General features: G+C 36.9%; 1 protein-coding gene across 2 annotated transcripts in view; it reads left to right on the plus strand.

Moving 5' to 3' along the window:
• The window catches only part of TRAPPC9 (trafficking protein particle complex 9), a 964,950-nt gene that overhangs the window by 658,855 nt on the left and 280,347 nt on the right, over positions 1 to 25,748 (plus strand). For both annotated transcript variants that reach the window (XM_027844988.1, XM_027844994.1), the window contains one exon: positions 12,266 to 12,356. In XM_027844988.1, the coding sequence (XP_027700789.1) occupies positions 12,266 to 12,356 (91 nt within the window). The remainder of the gene's footprint in view (positions 1 to 12,265; positions 12,357 to 25,748) is intronic.

Raw genomic sequence — 25,748 nt, forward strand, 5'->3', positions numbered from 1 at the left:
TGTGTGTGTGTGTGTGTGTGTGTGTGTGTGTGTGTGTGTGTGTGTGTGAAAGAATAAAGTCCAAATTGCTTGGCCTAGCATTTCAGGTGAATGAAAATCATTTATTAAGCCTTATTATGTGCCAAGTACTAGCAATACAGATGCAGGGCCAGACAAACTTTGGCCTCAAGTAGCTTATATTCTAGTGGAAGAGACGGCATATAGGCCAGTATGACGAAAAGAGAAAGGAGTTAAGTTCTGTGAAATCATATAAGTGACAGACACTTGATGTGCTTCTTACAGAGACAAAGTTAGTGTTGTTTTGATTGCTGTACTCAGAACAGGAGGTAGAAATGGGAAGAGTGGGCAGAGGAAACAGCTAGAGAAATGATCCGAGTGGAAGCTGCAATGTCCCAGAGAGGGCAGAACTGAATAATTTAGCTCCCCAAGCATATTTGCTAAAGGTGTAGTTGGAGAGTGGAGGAGCAGCAGCATTGGTGCCAGCATAGATGGAAGGATGAAGATTCAGCTACGATGTCTCAGGGAGGGCAAATCCAAGTAACTTAGCTCCTCCACCCTTATCTCTCACTACTTCCTCACTGAAACTCTATGTCTTAGCCAAACTGGAATACATCTCTTGTTATTCATATATGATTTGTTGGCCTTTGCTGCCAGCTTAGGCTTTGCTTAGGCTGTTGTCTGTCTGACCAGCTCAAAGGTCCAATTGTTCTGATCTGTATCTGGCCACTGGACCCAGATGGCTCTGTAGGAGAAAATGAGGCTGGTGACTTTGCACTGCCCTCCCTCACTCAAATCCAGTTCAGTTGCATGTCAAGGCATCATCATCCCGATGTCATGGTCCTCTTTGAGAATGAAGGACAAAGCACACAACCAGTTCAAATGAAATCTTCCTTTCCTTTTCTATCTTCACTTGCCCTATTAGAACTCCCCTCTCCCAAAGTGTTTTCTTATTTCTTAATTCCCCTACAGTTTTCTATGACTCATTCATATTATATTTATCATATTTTCTCTTATATTAGGATTTTAGTTTGCACATACTATCTTCTCCATTAAATTTGAGTGTCATGTCTTTTCATTCCCCACAAAGTCTAACACAGAGTGTCACACAGATTATGTATCAGTAATTGTTGGATAATAGGAACATGTTGAATGGGGTAGTGACCACAGTGAATGACTGGGGGAATAACCAGTAATTGTGCATAATGTCCGAATTCTGTTATATTCCCATCAAGTGCTACGTATTTGTTGGTGATAGAACACAATTGAAATATCAAGGAATGTTTTAATTACAAAATAATGAGTGTATAAGAGTAGAATAGTTGAAAACCAACCAGATTTGACAAAAGATCTGGATTTTTGTCCCTATTTATCACTTAATAGCTGTGTAACTTTGGGCAAATCACCTTACCTTCTCGGACATCATTTTACTCATCTGTCTTTTTGTTTTGTTTTATTTTGTTTTTGGCACTGGGTCTCCCTAGCTCCACCAGGCTGGAAGTACAGTGACCACTCACAGACTAGAATTTATTGGCGTGGCATTGAAACTTTAACCTGCTCTATTTTTCTTGTCTGAGTTGGTTCCATGTCTCAAAAGGCATCCTGATGCCTCCTTCCTGCTTTCAGAAGGTTACCACATTGGGACTGGATTTTGTGTCCATCCAATCAGCATTAGCCCTGCCATAACTCAGAACTCCTGAACTCAAGCAGTCCACCAGCTTCAGCTTCACCAGCAGCAAGGACTATAAGCACGCAGTACTGTGTCCACCTTCCTTATTTGCCAGGTAAGGGGCTTGAGTTAGATGATCCTGAATGGCCTTTATAAATCTATCATATGATTTAGAGTTCATGTTTAATTGTACTTTTCTAGGAGTGTTGTCTGAACTACTAGTAACTTTCACATATTCTGATCACCCAATCATCTGTGTTACCTGTGTCAACATATTCTGACAAGAAAATCTATAGTTGAGGTGATGATTGTATAGAGCCTTTTTGCTACGTACATTGATTTGGCTTACACCACATAAATCATAGAGTAACTACCAGTGACTTTAGTACAGGGAATATGAGAACGTAGAATTCTTATACTGCTGGGGATCTTAGGACATAGAACATCAGAGCTCAAAGAAACCTTGGAGAGTTAGCCCCACCTCTCACTTTACAGATGAGGAAACTGAGACTCAAAGAGGCTTCAGTACTTGCTTAAAGTTAAACAGTATTTTAATAGCTAATCATGAGCTGCAGTTCTCCTGATCCCCTGGCCAGTGTGTTTAACTATTCTACACTGTCTGTCTTTTTCCACGCATGCTTCTCCAAGGTTTCTTCAAACTTCTGAGTGAATGAAGCCCATGGCAACTGCATTTTTAAAGTTTCTTGGCTAACTGTTAGATTTTTTCATAAGCACGGCAGTGATGTTGCCACCTGGAAGCAGACATGTACCACCAGAGGTAGCCTGAATCTCAAAGACTCTATGTTTCTGGACATCATGCTCTGTTACCAAGTAAATCAGTAAAATGTGGGTGTTTTGACACATGCCAAAGACGCCTTGCTAATTGGGAACAATGACCAGTGTGTCTATTTTTATCATAACAGGAACAGGGTGACTGTAGTTGTCTTTTTCCTCTGCTTTCCTTTCATCTTTCCCAAGGTGGGGAAATAAAAACCTTTATCTCCCTCTTTTAAATATTCTGTTCTTTTGGTAGAATGTAGGGAAAGGAACGAGCATTTATTAAGCACTACTATGTGCCAGACACTGTGCTAAGCACTTTACAAATATTGTCTCATTTGATCCTCATAACAGCCATGGGAAGTAGGTGTTATTGTGATATCCATTTTTATAGTTGAGGAAACTAAGGTTAATAAGGATTAAATGACTTCCCCAAGGTCAGACAGGTAGTAAAGCTCTAAGGCTGGATTTAAGTTTAGGCTACAGATCTAGAGATGACTGGATGTTCAGTCAGACCCTTATACCCTCAATTCATCAAGGAAAAGTCAGGATTTGGCTTATCTTTGTCACTTTGACTCAGCTCTTGGGATGTGTGGAGAAGGAATGGGATGGGAAGACTGAGATCTGGTGTATCTGGAAACCTGCAGTTTTCGAGGTTGCCATTTTGGGCAAACATTTGGACTTGCTTTTTAGCTCTCTTATCTCCTTACTGAGAGTTAAAGAGCTTTTGGTTCCTAATATTTACAACAAATAACTAATATTAACTGTATCTGTCTCACCTTTGAGCTTGCCACTGATAATTTCATTTCTTCTACACAGTGAGTACCCTGAGAGTGAAAGCTAGTCATAAGAAGAATGGAGGAAAATAGTATCCCAAATGCCTATATTATCTTAACAGTACTATTTTTATATATCATATAATTGTACACATAATAAAATATGTGTTACTGTCTACTCTATCAGTAATGGTAGCTCTGATTTATATACAACATAACATTTTAAAAAGCACTTTCCACACAATAACCATAGAGAGAATCATACCAAAATAGACATAGTAATTCCACATTACTGGCTCTAACCCACCTGCCCATATTTATATTGTTCCATTTCACCTGTTCTATAGTGCATGCTCTCCATTCTACCTTGTCATATTGTCCTCTTACATCTCACTACCTTTGCTCATACCATTCCACATCTATCTAGAGTGGACTCCCCTTCACCTTACCCTATCCTCATTTCCAGCTGCTGAAGTCCCTCCCAAATTTTGAGTTCCAGTTTAGAGGCCAGGATTTTCCTTAAAGCCTTCTCTGGTGCAGTCCCCAATAACCTCCCAAGATGAAAACAGAACTGTTTCACTTCAAATTTTTCAGGCCTCTGAATAGTTCTCTTCCTGCCATTGGATGGCAAGGTAGCACAGTGGATAGAGTGCTGAACTGGTGTTGGGAAGATCTGAGTTCAAATCCTATCTCACTTACTAGCTATGAGACTCTGGGCCAATCACATGACTTCCCTTACCCTCTGTTTTCTCATTTGTGAAAAGAGGATAAATGTAAAACCACCTTTCAGGTTGTTGTCAGGCTCAGATGATATAATATGAAAAGCTCTTTGTAAACTTTAAAGCACAATGTAAAGACTGACTATTGTTATTATTCTGTTCTGTTATAGTTGCTGTTATAACGATTTGTCCTCCTTCCCCTTATATTGTAAGTATCTTGAGAACTGGGATGTTGTAGAATTATAGGTTTTAGACTAGAAATGGATCATAATCATTATGATAATACCGATAGCATTTATATGCCTTGAGGTTTGAAAAGTGCTTTACAAATACCATCTCATTTGATCTTCACAACTATCCTGGAAGGTAGGTGCTATTATTATTCCCATTTTGCAGATGAGGAAATTCAGGCAAATTAAGTGAATTGTCCAGGGTCACACAGCAAATGTTTGAGGTTCGATTCGAACTCATGTCTTGCTGATTCCTCTAAAGGCACTATCCATAGCACAATCTACTTGCCTGTCTTAAAGATCATCTGGTTCTTCAGTCCATCCTATATTTGAAATATTAATTTTCTAGATAGCATTTCCCAGATGTGGTCATCTGACCTTTTCTTAAAAACTTCTAATGAGAAAAAAAAAACCACAATCCCTTGAGCCAACCTGTTCCATAATTGAGTAGTTCTAGTTGTGAGAAGGTCTTCCTTATATTGAGCTGAATTTTATCTCCCTGTAATTGTACCTGTTGGTTCTAATTCTGCTGTTTGAGCTCAAGTAGGAGAAGTCTAATATGTCTTCCCTATGATAGCTTCTCAGACATTAAAAGGAAGTGATCACATTGTCCTAAAGTCATCTCTTTTCCAAGTTAAACATCCCTAGTTGCTTCAACTAATCTTCATATGACAGACATAGTTTCTAGTCCTCTTTCTATCCCCCCCTTTGGACATTTTTCAATATTCTTTCCAAAATATAATACTTAGATCTCTAAACGGCACTCCATATTTACTGAGACCACAGCAAAAGACAATGGATCATTATCTCCCTCAGTCTGAATGATATGTTTATATTCATATAACCAATTCTCACATGAGCTTATATGGCTACCACATCACAGTTAATTTTTATTATTATATTAAACTTTTCGTCCACTAGAACACTTACTCTTGTCTAGTCATATTTTGTCCACCTTATCTCATACCAGAATATTTGTTTTTTTTTAACTGATGTGCTTTATCTTTATTAAATTTCTTCTTATTATTAGATGTTCCTCATCACAGTCATACTTGGATCCTGTTTCTGTGATCCAGCATATAAACTATCCCTCTCAGCTTCATGTCATGTGCAAATTGAAAGGCATGCCATCTGTGTTTTCATCCAAGTCATTGATAAAAAATGTTGAAGTGAAGAAGACTGAGTACTGAGCTCTGCCTTAGTCATTCATCTACTGTTCATGACCTTCAAAGAATGTTAGAGCAGAAAATGACCTTAAGGAACATTCACTCCAACCCCTTCATTTTGAAGATAAACTGAGGGCTAGATTGAATTGTTGAATTGATCTATGGCCATGTGATTAAAACCAAAACTACATATGCTCTCAGTTATCCAGGTTATTCAGCCCTCTCCCCCTTTCTGATACATTTTTAATTGCTGTATAATTTCATCTTTGCAGACATACCCTCTCCAAGTGAAAATCAATGCCTATCCGTTCCCTCTCATCCCTTGAAATTTATTTCCATGTCTTTCCTTTGAATATCTATCTATCACATCAGAGGTCTTCATCTAGTTATTTTAATATGTCATTGATTCTAGTCTAGCATTCTAACTTTCCATCTGTTATCTGTCACCATCAGTACATGACTTTTGTTGTTGTCCAGTCATTTCAGTTGTGTCCAACTCTTCTTGATCCCATTTGGGGTTTTCTTGTCAAAGATACTGGAGTGGTTTGCCATTTCCTTCTCCAGCTCATTTGACAGATGGAAAAACTTAGGTAAACAGGATTATGTGACTTGCATAGGATCACACAGCTAGTAAGTGGCCACAGCTAGTAAGTGTCTGAGGCCAGATTTGAACTCTTGAGGATGAGTCTTTTTGGATTTCAAGCCCAATGCTCTATCCACTGTGCCACCTAGTTGCCCCTTGTACATGACCAGCCTACCTCTTCTAGTGATATATGTCCTTGATATTTCTAATAGGCCCTGATATTAAAAATTCTCCATAAAATTCATCTGTAATAATTTATAGTATTACTGCAGTGTACCATACATTGGGTTACCCCAAGTATTTATTCTTCTGATATGGTAGAATTCCTTGTTCACTACAACAAAATGCTTGATATATTCAGGTAAACTGAGACCAGAACAGAGACTTTATGTTATTTATACTTATATCTCACTTAATACTAAACAAAGTGCTCTATACCTAGCATTCACCTGATAAATATTTCGTGAGGTGAGTTGAATTGAATTCTTGGCAGTAATTACCAGTAATTACGTATGTGTGTGAATTCAGGCTTAAAATCTTACTTGAGCTAATTTGTTCATTTTATAAATTCCTTGTTTGTTTATTTTTTTAAATTACCTGAATCTAAATGAGTGGTTTTCAGATGAAAGAGCCTATATCCTGGCCACTCATAACATAAAAGTTTGAAAATTGCAGCCTAAAACCTGCAAAAGTTGGTAAAAGGAGACTAGGTCCCTTCCTAACTATTGAGTTAACTCATCATCCTTTCATAATAGACTGATGTTAAATAGCTACCTTGCTATTATATGACAGGTCTCCTCTGAGCTCCAACACAAAGCCAATCTTAGAAAATTAGTTCATAAATTCTGTTCCAAAGATTTGAAGAAAAGTTTACATTTTATTTTGTTTAAGATTTTTTCCCTTAATTTTGAGGGAAAGTTAATTGTGAATTTAATTTAATTTGTAATATATCAATTAATAAAATGTAAATTAAACTTAAAAATTTTAAATTGACTGAAATTATACCAAAAATGTGAAAGATATAACTAGTACTCATTGATTCCTAATATAGTGCTCTTCAATGCTACTTTTTTAAGACCATATCACTGAGGCTGATATGGCATTCTGGAGCAATTATCATTATTGAACCACTGTATCTATGTAAAGAATACACTAAATTATTGTGATTTGTTTGCTCAGTTAGATAGAGGACTCTGCTTCTGAGGTCAGCATCATAGGTTCCATCCTGATGTGGGCCTGTTAATTCCATAATCAAACTTTTTAATGGTCTTAGGACATACTACTAATCCCAGCCAAATATATTAATAACTGTGGGACCAGAGGCAGAGAGAGACAAAGAAAGAGAGATGAAGTCTATAGATGGATCTCCATTTCCCTTCCCATATTAGGTTTGAATATCATAAAGACTAGTGTTGATAACTTACATTAATATTGTCTTTTATGTACCTTTTTTAGTTCTCACAACAGACTTTCAAATTAAGAAGTGCCAAAGGTCACATAGCTAGGGGGGTGGTCAGTTTGCCCCTGCTTCTTAGTAGAAGTGCAAAAAAGATAGTTATTCACTAATGATTTATTAATATTAGTCATACTGTTAATTATTAATGTTAACATTACTCATCAGCTACATATAAATTTATAGTATTATTGATGTTTCCGTTATTCTTCATCAAGGCAGTTTCATCCCTTCACAAAGATCACAACCCCTCCATGACTTAATAGATTCAATTCAATTGAATTCCACAAACAGTTGTTGAATTGCTGCACCCTATAAAAGTCTGTGCTAGACTCTGGATACAAAGAGCCATCAGGTAATATGTTTGGCAAAAACAACTCAGAAGCGATGTAGAAGGAGGACCTACACCAATTAGACCATAGATATTTTGAAGTTGAAATTGAAGAAGGGGTTCTGCAATGGGAAACTGTCAGGTGACAGTCAATACAGTTAGTGTGATCATCTGACCTTTTAGTGCCATCTTTTATAAAGGAGGGAGGTCCCCAGGGCCTTAAAATACATGAAGTTGGTGTTAGAAAAAGCTGAAAGATAGATAAGATTCCATCTTGCCCTCACAGAGTTTAAGGAAAATGAGAAACACTCAAATAAGGGTAATACAGAATAGAATGTGAGAAGCACATAAGAGGAATACAGGATTTGATCAGATCTGATGGGTTAGCAGAGATTTCTTAGAGGAGGTGATATGAGAGCAGGGTCTTGAAGTAATAATGAGATTAAGTACCTGGGCATTTAAATTTTTGTTTAAAAAAGTCAGGGAGGGAACCTATTAATAAACTTGTATTTCTGTCTTACAACTTTACAAAGTCCTAATGTTTAGAAAGGTTAAATGACTTTTTTCTTAGTTATACCATTAGGAAACATCAGATTTAGGTCTTGACCCCAAGTTTCTTGACTCCAAATCCAGGACTTTTTTTTCTTCCCACCACCCTTAATGTTGAGATCCTAAACACATCTGTGTATTTTCCCCTTTCTTAAAAGCTAGTATCTGACCAGTTAGCACTCAGCTTTTCTTCATACACAAAATGACCTGGCTCTTGCAGTCTTGCCTTACTTTACCTGCCCTTCTTCTTGAAGAATTTTCAGGTAGTTCTCACTTTACCACAATCACAGATTCTCAGAATTAGAAGGGACTTTCATGGACAAGCCCAACCCTGGCACGACTTTCTTTTATGGTATTCCTAACCATTGTCACTGGTTCACTCCTAGAAATTTATGGTGCTATGAAACCTCCATTAATTCCTGTGTTACAGTAGTTCATTTGACTTTGGGATAGCTCTAATTCTTAGAAAGTTTAGCTCTAGATTTCCTTGTTAAAGGTCCATAAAGAAATGGAAGATAGTACTAGAGACCTGAATTCTAGTCTCAGCACTTTTTACTGACTTGGTGTGTAGTCTTGAGCAATTTATTTGCCATCTATAAGCCTTAGTTCTTTCATCTGTAAAATAACGGACTTGTGCTCGGTGATCTATAAGGGCCCTTTCAGCTCTAAGATTCTATGCTTCTGATAAAACTCGCTCTTAAAATATGAATGTCATATTTGGGCACCAACTTCCCATGGGAACAAAAAAAAAATTGTATGATTTGGGGCAAATTCCTTTCCCTCTCTATGACTCAGCTTTTTTTTTTTTTTTTTTTTTTGGTTAGGCAATGGGGTTAAGTGACTTGCCCAGGGGCACACAACTAGTAAGTGTTATGTGTCTGAGGCCAGATTTGAACTCAGGTCCTCCTGAATCCAGGGCCGGTGCTTTATCCACTGTACCACCTAGCTGCCCCGTACGACTCAACTTTTGCAGGAGTAAAATGGGAATGGGGTGGAATAGAAGCTTCTATACAAGGTAACCGAGCCAGAAAAGCTTCTATCTACTTTTACAGTGACATTATTGGTACAGCATTAAGCCAACTTAGTCTGAGATTATGATCCCATTGTCTTCAGAGACTGTTTTCCTGACTTTGAATTATTCCATTGTTTCCATAAAACCAGAGCCTTCTCCTGATTGTTGGAGAGGCCATGAATGGGCATCAGAGGTTAATGGAGTAGTCTTACATTGTGCTTAGAAAAAGGGGATATAGCATATCTAGAAACCACACAGCATGCTAAAAGGAACACTTGTCTTGACTTGGGTTTCAAACCTAGCTCTGCCCCTTAACTGGCTATGTGACCCTAGAGGAGTCACACAAACTTTCTGAACTTCATTTTCCTCATCCATAAAATGAGCATTTACTCCATACTTCACAGGGTTATCATAAGGAAAGCAGTAAACTTTAAAGCACTAGAGAAATGTGGGCTCTTACTACAGTTGATAGCACTATTAATATTCATGTAGATTGTTTTTAAATTACATGATTAATTCTTTTTTTAAGCTGGGAAGTGATTTTGTAGATTATAGAACACAAGAGGCAAGAACTGGAAGGGAACTTAGAGATTGTCTAGTCTTAGCCTCATCATTTGACAGCTGAGAAAACTGAGGGTCACTTAGGGCAAAGGACTTAGCCAAGGTCTCAAGGGTAGTATTGAGATTTATGCCTTGAGATGTAAGGATGATTGAACTCTGGAGGGCCAGCAGGAGGTGGGTGTGCTCTTTGTCCCCAGGCTTCCCTTAGAAGAACTGTCCATAGTTAGGATGGGGCTCCTACCGTTTGTGTCTTCTTTCCTTGGGCACAGGGACTTCTAAGACATCCAAAGGTTGAAAGAAACATGAAAGTTTGCCAGGAACTCAGCCTGGTGAGGAACATAGCCCCAAAGAGTGAACTTTAAGGGTCCAGCCCAGCAGTGAACTGACTCAGCAAACCAAGACGCTTAGTCTTGCCAGCAAGAAAACAGTTCCAACCAGTAATGATGCCACATTTGGAAAGTGAACTTGGTGTGAATGCTTTCAATCTGAGCCCATCCTTCTCAGGGCCAGTGGTGGTAGGGGAAGCATTTGCTCCTGGTTTGTGTACATGTGTTTTCATTGTATCTTCTTAGGAAATATCTCTTTATAAAAGTCAAATTATATGTCGACTGGTTAAATCGTTAATCAAAGGTATTGATAATATTGAGATATTAACTGGCACTAACAATTGCATTTTTTGGGGGGTAGAGGAGGAGACACACTTGAATTGGGGCTCAAGCCAATAAAATTATAAAAAACTTCATAATATTTTAGGGTTACTCCTAGACTCCTGAAAGGAAGCCAATTCTTCTTCAGGTTCTGCTCCAGACCCTTTGGACTCCTTCTACCTTGTCATATCAGCTTTCTCACCATAGCAAGTCATTACGTCCTTGTGCCCCCTTTCTCTAATTCATTGGTTCTTCCAGAACCTCCATTTTAAGGCAAGTTCCCAAACTAGCCATGCCTTCATTCCTCTCTGGACTCCATTCTTACTTTTCAGCTCCTTTTCATATGTTATCTTCTCCTATTAGAATGTAAGGTCCTTGAGGGCAAAGACAATCTTTATGCTTATATCTGTATTTCCTGCACTCACCACAGTACCTGGCACATAGTAAATACTTTATTAATGCATGTTTACTTCATTTAACCAAGATCTGGGTCCCTGATCTGCTTATGTGAAATGAGATAAGTATTCCTAGAGACTGAAGTCAGGAAGACCTAAGGTCAAATCTGACCTCACACACTTCTTAGCTGTGTGACCATAGGCAAGTCCCTTGCTTCGGTCTCCTCAGTTGTGGTAGTGGTTTAGTTGTTTTCAGTTGTGTTTGACTTTGTGACCTATTTTTGGGGTTTTCTTGGCAAAGAAACTAGACTGGTTTGCCATTTCCTTTTCCAGCTCATTTTACAGATGAGAAAACTAAGGCAAATAAGGTTAAGTGATTTGCCCAGGATTATACAGCTAGTAAGTATCTGAGGTCATATTTGATCTGAGGTCTTCCTGCCTCCAGGGCCATCTAGCTACTTCCACAGCTGTAAAATGAAGAATAATAAAAACACATACCTCACATGATTGTTGTGAGGATATAATGAGATAGTTCTTGTGAAGTGCTTAGCACAATGCATGGCACATAGTAGACACTTAATAAATGTTTCTTCACCCTGCCCCCTTATGACATGGAGGTGTTGTGTAGCGCATCAGTGGAGAGTGCACCCTTGCTAAATTATATCATAGATCATTCAGAGTAATGTAGGAGTGGCATAACTGTGTATAATATTTCCTCATTTTTTTCCATTTCCTTGTTATTCATTGTTCTCGTTTCTTAATCCTAATTCTGGTAATTTGTGTTTTTTTTTTTCTTTTGGGGGAAAAGATTTATCAGACACTTTGATTTTATTGATTTTCTAAAATCACAGAATTTGAGCTTTAGAAGGGACATCAACAGCTGCCTAGACCAATCCGTATCTTAAAGAAATTTCCCCTGACAACTTGTTTGTATTTTTTAGTCTAATTGCTTTTTTACTTACCTTATTGCTGTTCTTATTTTGACTTTGTTTTTCCTACTCTTTCTATGATTTGTACGAATATTGCTTTGTTCCTTTTACAAAGACTTTAAGTGTAGATTAATGATTATATTTCTTATTTCTCTCTATTGATATTTAAAGGTGTCACTTTTCCTCTGGGAAAAGTTATGGCTGTATCTTCAATGTGTAGTTTTAATATGTGGTTGTATTTTCATTGTTTTTTGGTTTGTTTTTTTTTTTTTTTTGGTTTCTTCCCTGACTCACTGTCATTTTAGAGATTATTTTTAACATCTATGTACTTGGGCATCTTTATGTTTTTAGCATCGGTTTTTTTATTTTATTTCCCTGTGGTCAAATTCAATAGTATGTAAAATATATGCCTTTTTATGTTTGTAGACAACTTCTTATTCAGAACCTCAGTTTTCCTTAACTTTGATTTACCCATCTTTGAAGCGACATGGCGAAGCAAGTGTTGAGGGGATCCTCAACCAGCTGGTCCTGGAGCATCTCCAGTTGGCTCCTCTGCAGTGGGGTGAGTAATCTCTGAAGGATAAAGTAGTTTTGCTTGGATCCGCATTGTTTCCTTAACTTAATTATCAATTATTTAAAGGTTAGTTGCTAGAAAAACCACAAAGATTCAGGTGACACTGCCTGAAAACCTTGACAGTGGAATAAGCTACCAGAAGATAATTTTATTACAATTGGGTCTCTGAAATTGTACTAGCTAAGTTTATTGATAACTGGGTTTGAACTTTTTGACTCTTAGTTCTACACGTTTTAAAGGTACTAACTACTTTGGGTAATATTTGATTTTCTAACAAAAGGTCAATTTACACCCTGTTTGGTTTGTGTTTTAGGCTTTACTTTTGATACAAAATGGCAGGTGATGATTTCTTAATAAGCTTGTCTTCTGGATATGTTATTGGAGTTTATTGCAGTGTGATATGTGGGTAGTGTATACTGATCTTTGGGATTATGTTGAATGAGGCCTGTAACAAGTAATCTCAGAAGGGTCAAGTAGCTTTACTTGGATTCGCAACCATTAGTCATAGTTTCTTGAGCTTAAATCATGTTAGGGTAAATGAGGTTCCTTGTTCACTTTTATGGGCAGTATACAAAAGCACTTACTATGAAAGTGACTTGAATAAGGGTGTACAGCCCAGAAAGAATGACTATTTCTACTTTCATTCATTATTATTGACCTTTCATTTAAAGGTTTACCTTGTGGCATATATAGGAATAGATATTGCAGTCTGGTTTTTTTTTCTTCTAAGCAATGAATGCTCTGTTTTTCTTTATGAAGAAAGGACACAACACACTGCTTTGAAGTCAGAGTAATTTTTCTAAGTGTATTCATTTGATATGATGCTGTCACAGTTTGAGCCTGTTTTAGATCAAGTCTTTTAACCTACGTTGTCTAAAAAAAAAAAACCTTGAAAACACAAGAAGGTAAATTATAGCCTTTTCTCCATTATCTAGTTAATGAACTAGGTTTGTCTACTCTGTTGAAAAGGCTTAGGAAAAGCACCTCCTGCTATACTCTGACACCCCAACTTCACTCCTGCCCCTGATGTCTTCCAATATCCTTTTCTGAGACTGAGGAGTCCATCAAATTCCTATGTGCTGCCACCTTTTTCATTAGTAACTATTTTTCTTCCCTACATCATTAGTTACCAATCCACGGAATCTATAGAATGAAGATCTTTTTACTCTGTAAATACCTGTTATTCCTTTTATTAGCAGAGATTAAAATATGTCCTTCTAGTGGCCTTGAGCCCATCTTGGATCAGTGTCATAGGCTCTGACACAATATTTGTCTGTCAGGTTTGCTGACTGAGTATTTATTAAGCACCAACTATGGGCTTTCTCCATGCCCCACACCAGGATCTGGGACTACAAAGACAAAAATCAAAACAGCTGCTACCATCAAGGGACTTATATGTTGGATAGACTATAACATGAGAACAGATAATTAAATTCAAAATGTATACAAAATAATTTCTGAAGTAAATGGGATGGGGGGAAGGATTTGAGGCAGGGGGAGTGGAATAGTACGGTATAGCAGGTTTTCTTGAGCTGAGCCTTGTAGGAAACTAGGGATTCTATGAGACATGGTGAAGATGGAGTTCATTCTGTTCACTATATTCTGCCAGTACAAAGACATAGATGAGATATGAGTGCTGGATACAGAGAAAAGTGAATAAGACATTTTGGTTGGACTATTGAATTCATGAAGGAGAATAATATGAAATAAGCCTGGAAAGAGAAGCTAGTACCTTATTATAAAGGACTTAAAATGCCAGAGAGGAGTTTTTTCTTAGAGGCCATTGGGAGGCACTGGAATTTCTTAAGGAAGGGAATGACATATTCAGAGCTAGTCTTTTTAAAAATTTAATTTTTTTTAATCTGGCCTGTGATTGGCATAAGGAGATTCCAGGGAAGAAACTCTCTCTACTAATGCAGATTAGTGTCTTCTTTGCAATTCAGAGTTTTAGAAAATTACCTGGGGCATTGGGAGATTAAATGTTCCCCTGGAATTATACAGCCAGTATACGTCAGAGGTAATATTTGACCCCAGATTTTCCTTGCTGAGGGCTGACATTTTGTCCCCTGTGCCATGCTTCTTTATGGTCATATATGTGTTTTAGGAATATTAATTTGCAATGACAAGGATATTTTGGAAAGAAGTGAGACTGGAGGGAAGAAGACCAGTTAGCAGGCTGTTGCAGAAGACCAGGGAAGACCAGAAAGATGAAAGTTCTCTCAATTTGGAGAAGTTAGGAAGAAAGATGGAGTTGGAGAGTAGGGGAATATGTATAAATCAGAGAACTCAGCTTATTTTTTATTATCTAGTTTATTTTTTAAAACAGTGTATTATCAATATCAAATTGCACATTCATCAGATATCACTGCATTTGTCTTTGCTCTTTTTTAGTTACAGATCATCGTAAACAATAATTTCAGTAGATGGAAGTCAGTGCCAAAATTCCCCTGGGGTTCTATAATTCAGGCATCTGGTGGAAAATGAACAAATATATAAAATATCAGATAAGTTCACACCTACCACATGATTATTGTCAACAGAAATGACCTTTACAGCAGAGATGCTAAGAAAGGGAGAGCAAGGATGCAAGTATGTAGTAGGGAAAAGAAGGTATGGTGTGAAGGAAAGAGTGGATATAATTAGATGACCCAGATGGAACTTCATTCTCATCTTTTTCTTTCCCAAGGTGGAAGCAGTTACATTGGATATTTCTCAGCATCAGTGAGGCTTCTGATGCTGGTGATCTGATTAGCTCCCCTCCTTAGCTTTATTGAAGGTAGTTATTGAAGAGGATGCATTTTATGTACTTTGACATAGCTGGGTTACAGGATCTTGTATTCTATAGCAGGGGTCCATAAATCATAGCCTACTGATCAGATACAGCCTGCCATGTGTTTTTGTGTAGCCCATGAGCTAAGAATGGCTTTTAAATTTTTAAATAAAGTTTAAGATGACTCTCATGTTTAGATTGAGACAAATTTAGATGCTTATGCCTAAATGTCAGCTTTAATGTCAAAGCAGGTATGCTACAGTATCTGACTTATAGTAGTACTAGGAAGCTTATTCATTATTCCACAAACTTCTGAGGATGAAACTGGAAAAAACCAAAAAACTGATAATATAGTTTTAAGAACACTTGTCTTCCTCCTTACATATGTGCAAGGAAGAGGAGAAAACCTTGATTGATTGGATTTTAGGCTAGACATTGTTGGACAGTAAACTGCTGGGTACTACTGTATACAACCTGCCCAACTTGCCAGCTGACCCTCTGTTTCCTTCCCAGGGTTACTTAGTAACTGTGATGTGATGTAGATTGTTCCTGTACACTAGATTTTTCCAAACATCTGTTCTCTGTGAGTATATTAGTCAGCACTTCTGTCATTTATTAACAAATAATGAATTAGTTTTGGTTGATTAAGTACATTTGAAAAAATCAAGACATTGTCCATCATGGACTAAAGATTGTAAATTCTCTACAGTGTGCAGTGTGCATCCCTCAACTGTCTCAGATGGTATTTTACTTGGAGGTTAGGGGTGAGTATGATAAGCCTAACAACTAAATGAATTGGATGTAGAATATTAGAGGTGACAAGGACCTTGGAACATAAGTGTGTAGAACCTGAAGGAATTGTAGAGATCGTGCAGCCCAATCCCTTTACTCGGCAGAAAAGGAAGCTCAGATACAAAGAGTGTGATGACTTGCCCAGGATCACAGAGCTATTAAGTTACAAGCCAGTACTCTAAACCTGATCCCATGATTTCTAGTCCATTGCTTGTCTCATTTCCCTAAGGCTCTTAATAACAATCTTAACTGTTGCTTTTTATTCCATTATTAGGAGCCATTACAAGAGATTTGAATTTCTCATCTGCTCTGTAAAGTTACCAGGATTTATGTGATGGAATAAAACTGCTTACACAGCATACAAGCATTCAGGTTTTATATCAATAGGGAAGGGGGAGAAAATCCTTGAAGTTTTATGAAAAAGCTGAGGCTGGAAGTCTGAAACCTCTGCATGACAGATGCCAAGTTATCTACCTCAGATAAGCACAGAACTAATAAGACTTGGCTAAAAATAGTTTTCTCCGTACCTTCCAGCAGGGCCTGGGTTGAGACGTGATATTAAAAGCCAACAGGGCTGCCAGGAAACACTCTTTGTCCCTTCAAATTTAGACCAAGAGAAGTGGGACAGACTTAAGAGATGCATAGAGGTGATTGTAGAGAGGATTCCAGCAGCAGACAGAGGATTGGATAAAATGACCTCTAAGATTGCTTCCAATTCAAAATCTGACTTTTTATTGGTCTGGTGTAAAAGAATATGTGCGAATACATTGACACCTATAGGCACACAATAGGGGCACCTAACAAATGTTAGTTAAATGGAATGGAATCATAACTCTTCTTTGTAGAATCAGCTGAAAGTCTCTTGTCCAAAATTGCATGGTTGGGACTAAAATCTGTCTCTTCTTGGAAATCTATCCTGTTGATTTAATGTCAGTCACATACCAAAGATTTGCTAGAAGTTCTTGAGATCTGATTCTATTAGAAGCTTTACAGGGGTTAGAGTCACAGAAAATGACTTGGTATGTAATGTAAATCCAAACATGAATGGGCTCATTATAGAAGAAAGAATAGGCTTCACGTTTGGAGGAAGAAGACCTGAGATTGGGTCCTAGATCTACCACTGACTTGGTCTATATCCTTGGGCAATTGCTTTCTCTCTGAGCCTCACTTTGGTTACCTTTAAAATAGAAGATTGGACTAGGTGATCAGTATGGTACTTTCTAGCTGACTGAAATTCTATGACTCTCAATTTCATCTAACAATGAAGACTCATAGACTTAGAGCTGGAAGGGTTCATCAATTCTCAATTCCTTCATTTTACTGATGAGAAAACTAAGACCCCAAAAGAGTGAGTGACTTGCCCAAGTTTCTCAGGTAATAAATATCAGAGACAGGTTACTTTTTTTATGGTACCAAGCTAAATCCTCTCCAAAACAGAAGGGCCAACCAACTAATATTCTGCTTTATTCTTTATGAAATCCAAGTTGATGATTTAACTTATAAAGTCACTGATTAATCATTCTATTATTATGTTATATATAAGTAAGGGTTAGGGGCATGTGACATGTTTAGTTTGGCTGCAAACTACTTTGCTGGTTGAAACATTGATAGGCTAGACTTCTCAGCTGTTTCCTTGCCACATCTTATGGCCAATTATCAGTCCTCATCTTTCTTGACCTCTTTTCAGCCTCTGACACTGCTGATTACCCCATTCTACTTCATATTCCCTTCTCTCTAGGTTACTCATCCTCATGCCTCTCAAATCTCTCCAAAATAGGAATTCTAACCTCGTTCTTCTCTACCTGTCTCACCAATTCTTCTCAATCTCCTTTTCTGGATCTTCATCCGACTAAAAGTGGGTATCCTCTGGGGCTCTTCTGTCTTGGGCTTTCTTCTCTTCTGTACTTATACTCTTTTTCTTGATGGTCTTTCCCATGGATTCAGTTATCTTTTTGCTAATGATTCTCAGATCTATTTATCCAGCCCCAACTTCTCTTCTAATCTCCAGACTAGCATCCTCCCAGTTACCTATACTCACAATCTAGGTGTCATCTTCAACTCCTCACTCTCTTACCCCTCCATATCCAGTGTTTTTCTAAATCCTGTCTATTTTACCTTTGTAAAATCTCTTGTATGGGCCCCCTTCTCTCCTCTGATACGGCCAGCACCATGGTGCAGGCCTTCATTACCTGAACTTAACATTACACCTGTTCTATTACAATAGCTTTTTGGTTGATCTTTTTGCCCAAAGTCTTTCCCCAAACTAGTCCATTCTCTACTCAATTTTCAAATTGATCTTCTTAAAGCATAAGTTTAACCACATTATTCCTATAATCAATCAACTCCAGTAGTTCCTTATTACCTCCAAGATCAAATACGAAACCTTCTCTTTGGAAATAGAGCCCTTAATACCCCTCCCCTTTCTAGTCTACTTATACCTTATTCCCCCTCCCATACTCTTCAGTCCAGAAACACTGACCTTTTATTCCTCGAAAAAGACATTTCATTTCCAGCTTCATGTATTTTCACTGGTCGTCTCCTATGCTTGGCATTCTCTCCCTCCTCATCTTGTGCCTCTTGGCTTCGTTCAAGTTCAAGTTAAAATTTCACCTTCTGTAGGAAGCTTTTCCCTATCCCCTTTAATGCTAGTGTCTTTCTCCTATTAAATATCTCTAATTTATCCTGAACATACCTTGTTTGTCTGAGGTTGTTTAAATGTTGTTTCCTCCATTAGACTGTGAGTTCCTTAAAAGAAAGAATTGTCTTTTGTCATGATTTGTATCCCTCTCATTGTTTTTCAGTTGTCTCAGTCATGTCTGACTCTCGGTGACCCCATTTGGGGTTTTCTTGGCAAAGAGACCAGAGTGTTGCCATTTCCTCCTCTGGCTTATTCACAGATGAGGAGACTCAGGCAAATGGAGGTTAAGTGACTTGCCCATGGTCACACAACTAGTAAGTGTCTAAGGCCATATTTTAACTCAAGAAGATGATTCTTCCTGACTCCAGGCCCAGTACTTTATTTCCTGTGCCACTTAGCTTCCTTTGTATTACTAGCACTTAGCGTAACGTCTAGCACATAGTAGACACATAAATGCTTTTGACAGACTGCGTGGAAAGTCAATTTTTTTTACACAGTTATCAGGAAGATTTTTAGACTTAATGTCACAGTCTGACATTTTATATTGCTTTATGGTTTACAGAATTATTTCTGGACATTATCTTGTGTGATCTTCATCAAAGACCTGTGAAGTAGTGCAGGTATTATTTACTCCAATTTAGAGAGGATAAAAGGGAGATTCAGATGAGAGAAAGTGACTTGACCTGTTCTTTAATCTAGTTAGTCTCAGAGATAGTACTTAGGTCGAGGTCTTCTAACTTCTACTACATCCATCCATCTACTGTCACCATCCTCCTTCCTCACTACACAATTAGGTAGTGTAATGGATGGAAAGTTAGGCTTGGAATCAGAAAGCTCCGATTATGATTCCAAGCTCAATCACGTAATAACTGTGTGACTAAGTACCAGTCACTTAATTTCTCTGTGTCTCATTTGCATTACCTGTTAAATGAAGGTGATGGGTTAGATGGCCTATAAGGTCCTATCCAGCTCTAAACTATGATCCTGTGACCTAGGTAAAGTCTGAGCTAATGTAAGACGCTTGTGTGTTCCTGGCAAAATCAAGTCAACATGAATTTATTAAGCACCTACCGTGTGATGCTCAGTGGGGACTAGACATTTTCTCTCATCCTCATGCCTCTCAAATCTCTCCAAAATAGGAATTAAGCATAATATATAAACTAATACCAGCTTTCTCAATAGTTCTGGGATACCAGTAACCCAAATAAATTAACAACCCATTGAACTAACCACAAAGAAGGCTAATCCCTAACCCTTAACATCTTCAGCCTCTCCTCCCTCCCACCCACTGTGCTTCTGCAAGCATGACTGCAAAGCCAACCTACCTACCTGCAGCAGAAGTCAACTTTACACCATGACATTCCCCATTCTCCCAGTGCTATAGATATTCAAAAAGCAGAAATTTGCTCCAGCTATGGTAGTTCTGTATAACAGAGCTTGGAGGAATGGATAGAAAAGGAGCAGGACACATGAAAAGATGGCTGTGTGACACTCCAGTAAGTCTGAGGAAAAGAGCCCAATATCAAGCTGGGACCACATCTGTCTCCCCTGATGTCACTTGGGGCAGGACAGAGGCTGGCGAACTGTCAGTTCTCCAGCATGGGAAGAGACTGAGTTGCTTTGAGGTCCAGCCCTCAGCAAAACCACCCTCAAAGGCAAGAAAATGAACAAGAGGAGAAAATAAGGGAAAAAAATACTGAGATTACCAAAAACCTCTGGAGGATGAAAATTCCATTAAAGACTTTGAGCATAAGTAAATGAAGCAATGAGGAAGAATCAATAGCAGGAGGGAATATGGTCTACAGGTAGGTTAAAATATTTTTAAGGCATTTAGAAATAAATATTGAAAAGCAAAAAAAAAATAAATCAACCCTTATGAGATAAAGGACCTTATGAATTCCCAAGAGAGCATGGAATTATAACTGTATGTTCCTGAATGTTTAAAAAGAGAAATAAGAATTATAAAAGTAGAATGTATGGCCTATACAACAGATATATGCTAGATAGAATAGAACAGATAAAATAGAAAATTTTAATCCTGTTGGTACATCTCATCAAAGAAATAAAAGAGAATAACTGATTGGAAATGTAAATACATGGAAGTGAAGGACAATCTAGAAGAAGAGAAACTAAAGGCAAAAACACTAATAGAAGGCATGATCTGCATACAATAAAAACATATTGATCTTGAAGAATGATCATAGAGATCACTTAAGCAGTGTAGGTCTCCCAGAAGAACACAAATCAAAAAACCTGAACACCGTAATGCAGAAAATAATACAAGAAAACTCCCAGAATTTCTGAACATGGAATACAAAGAGCCAATTGATAGAATCCACAGATTGGCTCTGGTGGTGGTGTTCAGATGACACCTATGCTATGAATTTCAAGACACATAGTAAAGTTCATTAATTCCACTGACGAAAGCAAATTATGCAAATGACCAGAAGAAAGACTTTCAAATATAAAAGAAGAGAAATTTGAATAAAATGACTATTCTGCACTGACCAGAAACCATAGAAAATGCAGGTGGGAATGGAATAATATCTTTTGAAAAGCAAAGGAGCTCAAGATGCAGCTCCCTATAATTTGAACCTAATCATAAATGAAAAAATAAAGATGTTCAATAAAGAAGCAATTGAAATATTCTTAGAAAGAAAACCAGATTTGAAGAGATTATTTGGTTCCCAAATATCCTCAGACAACAGAAAAACAAGAGTGGTAAACAAATGCAACAACCAAGGACAACAACAACAAAGTAAGAGTAAAGAATCTGTTAAGAAATTTATTGCTAAATGTACGTGAGGGAAATTGAGGGGATGCCTGTCAGTTGGGGAATGGCTAAACAAGTTGTGGCATATGATTGTGATGGAATACTACTTTGATATAAGAAATGATGAGCTGGTTAATTTTAGAAAACCATGGAAAGATTTGCATAAAATAATGAAGAATGAAACGAACAGAACCACGAGAACATTGTACACAGTAACAACAATATTGTTCTAAGAACAACTTTGAATGACTAAGTCTTTTCGAATATTATAAATACTCAAATTGGCTACAAAGGACCTATGAAGAAAGATGCTATCCACACCCAGAGAAAGAACTGATAAGTATAGGTAAGTATAGTATGGTTTTATATATAGATAGATATATATAGATATATATATATATATGTGTGTGTGTGTGTGTGTGTACTATTTATTACATAGTGTTTCCAAAAAAAGTAAATAGTTTGAGATGAAAATTCATGGTTTTATATTGAATCCTCTTTTTATGTTGTGCTGTGTACATGGAAATATTCTTTTTTTTTTTGTCTTTAAGTTCAAAATGAATAAATATTTTTTAAAATGATTTAAAAAATGTGCATGAGAAGGCAGGAGTACAAGCAAAAGTCAGTGAAGATGGAGAAACAGACATGGACCAAACTTCACAAACTCAGACTATAAATGAATCAATGTTTTGTGTTGTTTTGTCTTGTTTTAGAGCCAGTACACTAAATTACAAAGTAGAAGTGCATATAAAACAGGAGAGGGGAGAAAGAAGACAAAGGGGAATATGTGATATAGTTTAATCAAATAAAGATGAATAGTGAAAGGAAAATAACACCTCTAATCTCTCATAAAGAACATTTTGAGGCAAATGGGGGGAACCGCCCAAAGTGAGGGCAAAGGTCAATAATGAATGGCACAGAATAGGACAGAAGAAAATTCTTACCATCGGACAACATTCTCTCTATCCCCTGCTGAAGTTGGTATTTCTAAGAGGGAGGTACAAGAAAAAAAGGGAGCCAGAGGGCAAAATCCACAGGATAATATAGAAAATGTTTAGAAGGAGGAACTCCTACCTTAAAACCTTTAATTCCATACAGAATACAGAAGAATACAGAGACTAAAGAAGAACTTAATTGGCATAAAGGCCATGGATAAAATAATAAATGTCTAGAATCGTCAGAAAGGGAAGACATTGAGGAGAATGTGGGGATCTATGTTTCCATGTTCTTTAGAAAAGAGCACAGAAAATGAAATGTTAAAACCCTAACAAATAAAACAAGTTGCAAGATGGGAGATGAAGGGGAGTTTTACTTGACTGCTTAACTGAAAGGGGAAAAAATAGAATAATTATGTAACTATATAAAATCAGGAAAGAAAAAGACACTAATAAGCAAAACACCAAAATTAGGGAAAAGGGTAACAAATGAAGTCAGCAGAAAGGAGGGGTTTTCTTAAGGTTGAGGGAAAGAGGACCAGTGGAAATAGGATAGCCTTTAATCAGATTAAGCTAATATGACTGAAAACTTATAAAACTATGTTTACAGAAGAAGAAGGAAAAATCCTAATTTGGATAAAGTCAGTGTTAGAGAAAAATGGAGGAAAATATGAACCTAAATCTCATAACTTTAAATAGGTTATGCAATCCAATAAAATGAAATAGTGACCGATTCAATCCACTGCTTATAAGAAAGACATTTTAAAAACAATGATATACATAGAATAAAAATAAAGGGATGGGAAAAAATTACCATACATCTAGTGCATCCAAAAAAGCAGGAGGCATAAAGATAGGTAAAAAGGAGATAAAACTATCCTTATTTGCTGATGCTAATTGAGACAATAGCTTCAACAAAATTTCAGTTTATAAAATAAACCTTCAAAAATCAATTGTATTTCTATATAATAATAACAAGATCTAATGGAGAATAATAGAAAAGGAAATCCCATTCCAAATATCTCTAATAATCATAAAGTATCTGAGGAACAATTTACCAAAATGCACAAAAGACTTATACAGATTAAATTACAAAATGTTCCTTAAAAAAAAAAAAACTTGAATAACTAGAGGAATGTTCTGGAATAGTGGCTGGGCTATACCAGTATAATAAAAATGACAACATATCAAAGTATAATTATACTTTTATTTTTAATACTATGCCATTCAGATTATCAAAGGAATCTTTTATAGAACTTGATAAAATAATAACAAAATTCATTTGGAAAAATGAAAATTCTATAATACCAAGAGAAACGATGAAAAGAGGTACAGACAAAAAGAGAATAGCACTTCCAGACTTAAAGCAGCAGTTATCAAAACTATCTAGTAATAGTTAAAAAATAGAGGTGGATCAATGGAATAAAATAACCAAAAGAGACAGAAAAAAATTGAATTCAGTAACTCAGTGTTTGATAAAATGGAAAATGGAAATTACTCAGTTAAGAACTACTTATTTGATAAAATCTGCTAGGAAAACTCAAAAGCAATATGGCCCAAATTAGACTTAGGCCAATATCTTATTACACCAATAGCCATTCCTAGTAGATAAGTAGTCAAAGTATATGATCAAACAATTTTCAAAAGAAGAACTGCAAACTATAAACAACCACATGAAAGTGCTCCAAATCACTAAAAATAACAGAAATGCAAATGAAAATAACCCTGAAGTTTCACCTTAAATTCTGCAAATTGGCAAAGATGACAAAGATAGAAATAGTCAGTGTTGGAAGAGTTGTGAGAAGTTAGGCACACTGGTGCATTTTTGGTGGAATTGTGGATCAGTCCAATCATTTTGGAAAGCAATTTGGGATTATGTAAATAAAGTAAGTAAACTGACCTTACCCTTAGCAAAGAATTGGAAAAAAATATAGATGCTCATCGATTAGAGTATGTGAATGCAATGGAACATTACTGTGCTGTAAGAAATGATGAATGATGTTAATATAGAGGTATGTATAGAATAATTCAACTGATAAAAAATTCAGTAGATCCGAGAAAACAATATAGACCCAGTGACTACAGCAATTTACGTGGAAAGAACAATCACACTTATACAAATCAAAAGTAAATATTGCAAAATTATAGAGAATAAGCGTTTTTCAAAAGACAAGATTTCAGAAGACATTGTCTAACCTTCTGCAGAGCATCAGAGTTCACAAGTGTGACACATTGCACATATTTTCAGATTTGTTTTGATGTATTGATCAGTTATGCTGATTTTGTTCCTTTTCCCTTTTATTTTTGTCTTTAAAAATACTATTTCTTACATAGAATTCCGGGGGAAATGGGGACTACTGGGGAAACTATAGTTGAGTAATAAAAATAAAATATATCAACTAAAACTTAAAAAAAAAAGAAAAGAAAATGCACAGTCAGGAGTTGTAACATCTTGTGTGAGGAATACTAAAGAGCCCATTGTTACTAGATAGAATAAGGGGGAGGGAAATAAGGTGCAAGAAGACTGGAAACATAAGGAAAAACCTCAAAACCATTAACATATGTCATCTGAATCCCCCCCCCCCCACATACACATAAGTGCCGGAGAGAGTGTAACTTTCTTGCATTAAAAAAAGTTCATTTATAAGTCACATTAAGAAGAATTTCTGATCATCCCTCTCCCCTTTCCATCATCTTTCCTACACCTAGTCCCAATTACTGAGTTCAAAGATTTTGCTGAATGCTGTTCATGTCACTTTGGGCAAGTCACTTCACCCCTTTTAGACTCAGTTGTCTTTCATATGAGGGCACTTGATTAGACTACCCCGATACCCTTTCTGTGAATCTATAAATCTAAGCTCTACCATTAACTAAGTTGTGAGTGGCCAGAAGCTCCCTTCCTACCACTCTCTACTCTCTCATTTGCATCTGTACTAATTCCATCCCTTTGGTTTCCCCATCCATGTTTTCCTTATTCTTCTGTTGTCCCCTCTAGAATCCGTCTTCTGTTGTTACAATCTGCCTTTCATAGTAGACCTATGCCCTTTCCAAAGGAATTACTTTGTATTTTTCTTGTATTTTATTTATATGTATTTTCTTCAATAGAAGGTAAGCTCTTTGAAGACATGGATTATCTAATTTTGGTTTTGTTTTTCATCTCCAGAGCCCAGCACAATCTCTGAAATAAGGTAGATACTTAATAAATGTTTGTTGATTGATTGATTGAAAAGTATAAGGATTTGCAATTATTTCCAGTCCCTACCTCAGAGCATTCAGTGTGAAGTCTGATTGTTATTTCCTAAGGAAGGTGATCCCTGATTTTGGACTTTCTTTGCGTAGCATATGAAGTTTTCAATATGCAAACTTTGTGTTCTTGGGGTCCCAGAAACAACTGTAATCTCTAAATCATTTTTATCTATAAAGTTCTACAACTTTTAAGTTCTAGCAGGCAGCTAGGTGGTGCACTGGGCCT

Source organism: Vombatus ursinus, unplaced genomic scaffold (genome assembly GCF_900497805.2).
Source record: "Vombatus ursinus unplaced genomic scaffold, bare-nosed wombat genome assembly UNPS02005236.1, whole genome shotgun sequence".
Taxonomy (NCBI): Eukaryota; Metazoa; Chordata; class Mammalia; order Diprotodontia; family Vombatidae; genus Vombatus; species Vombatus ursinus.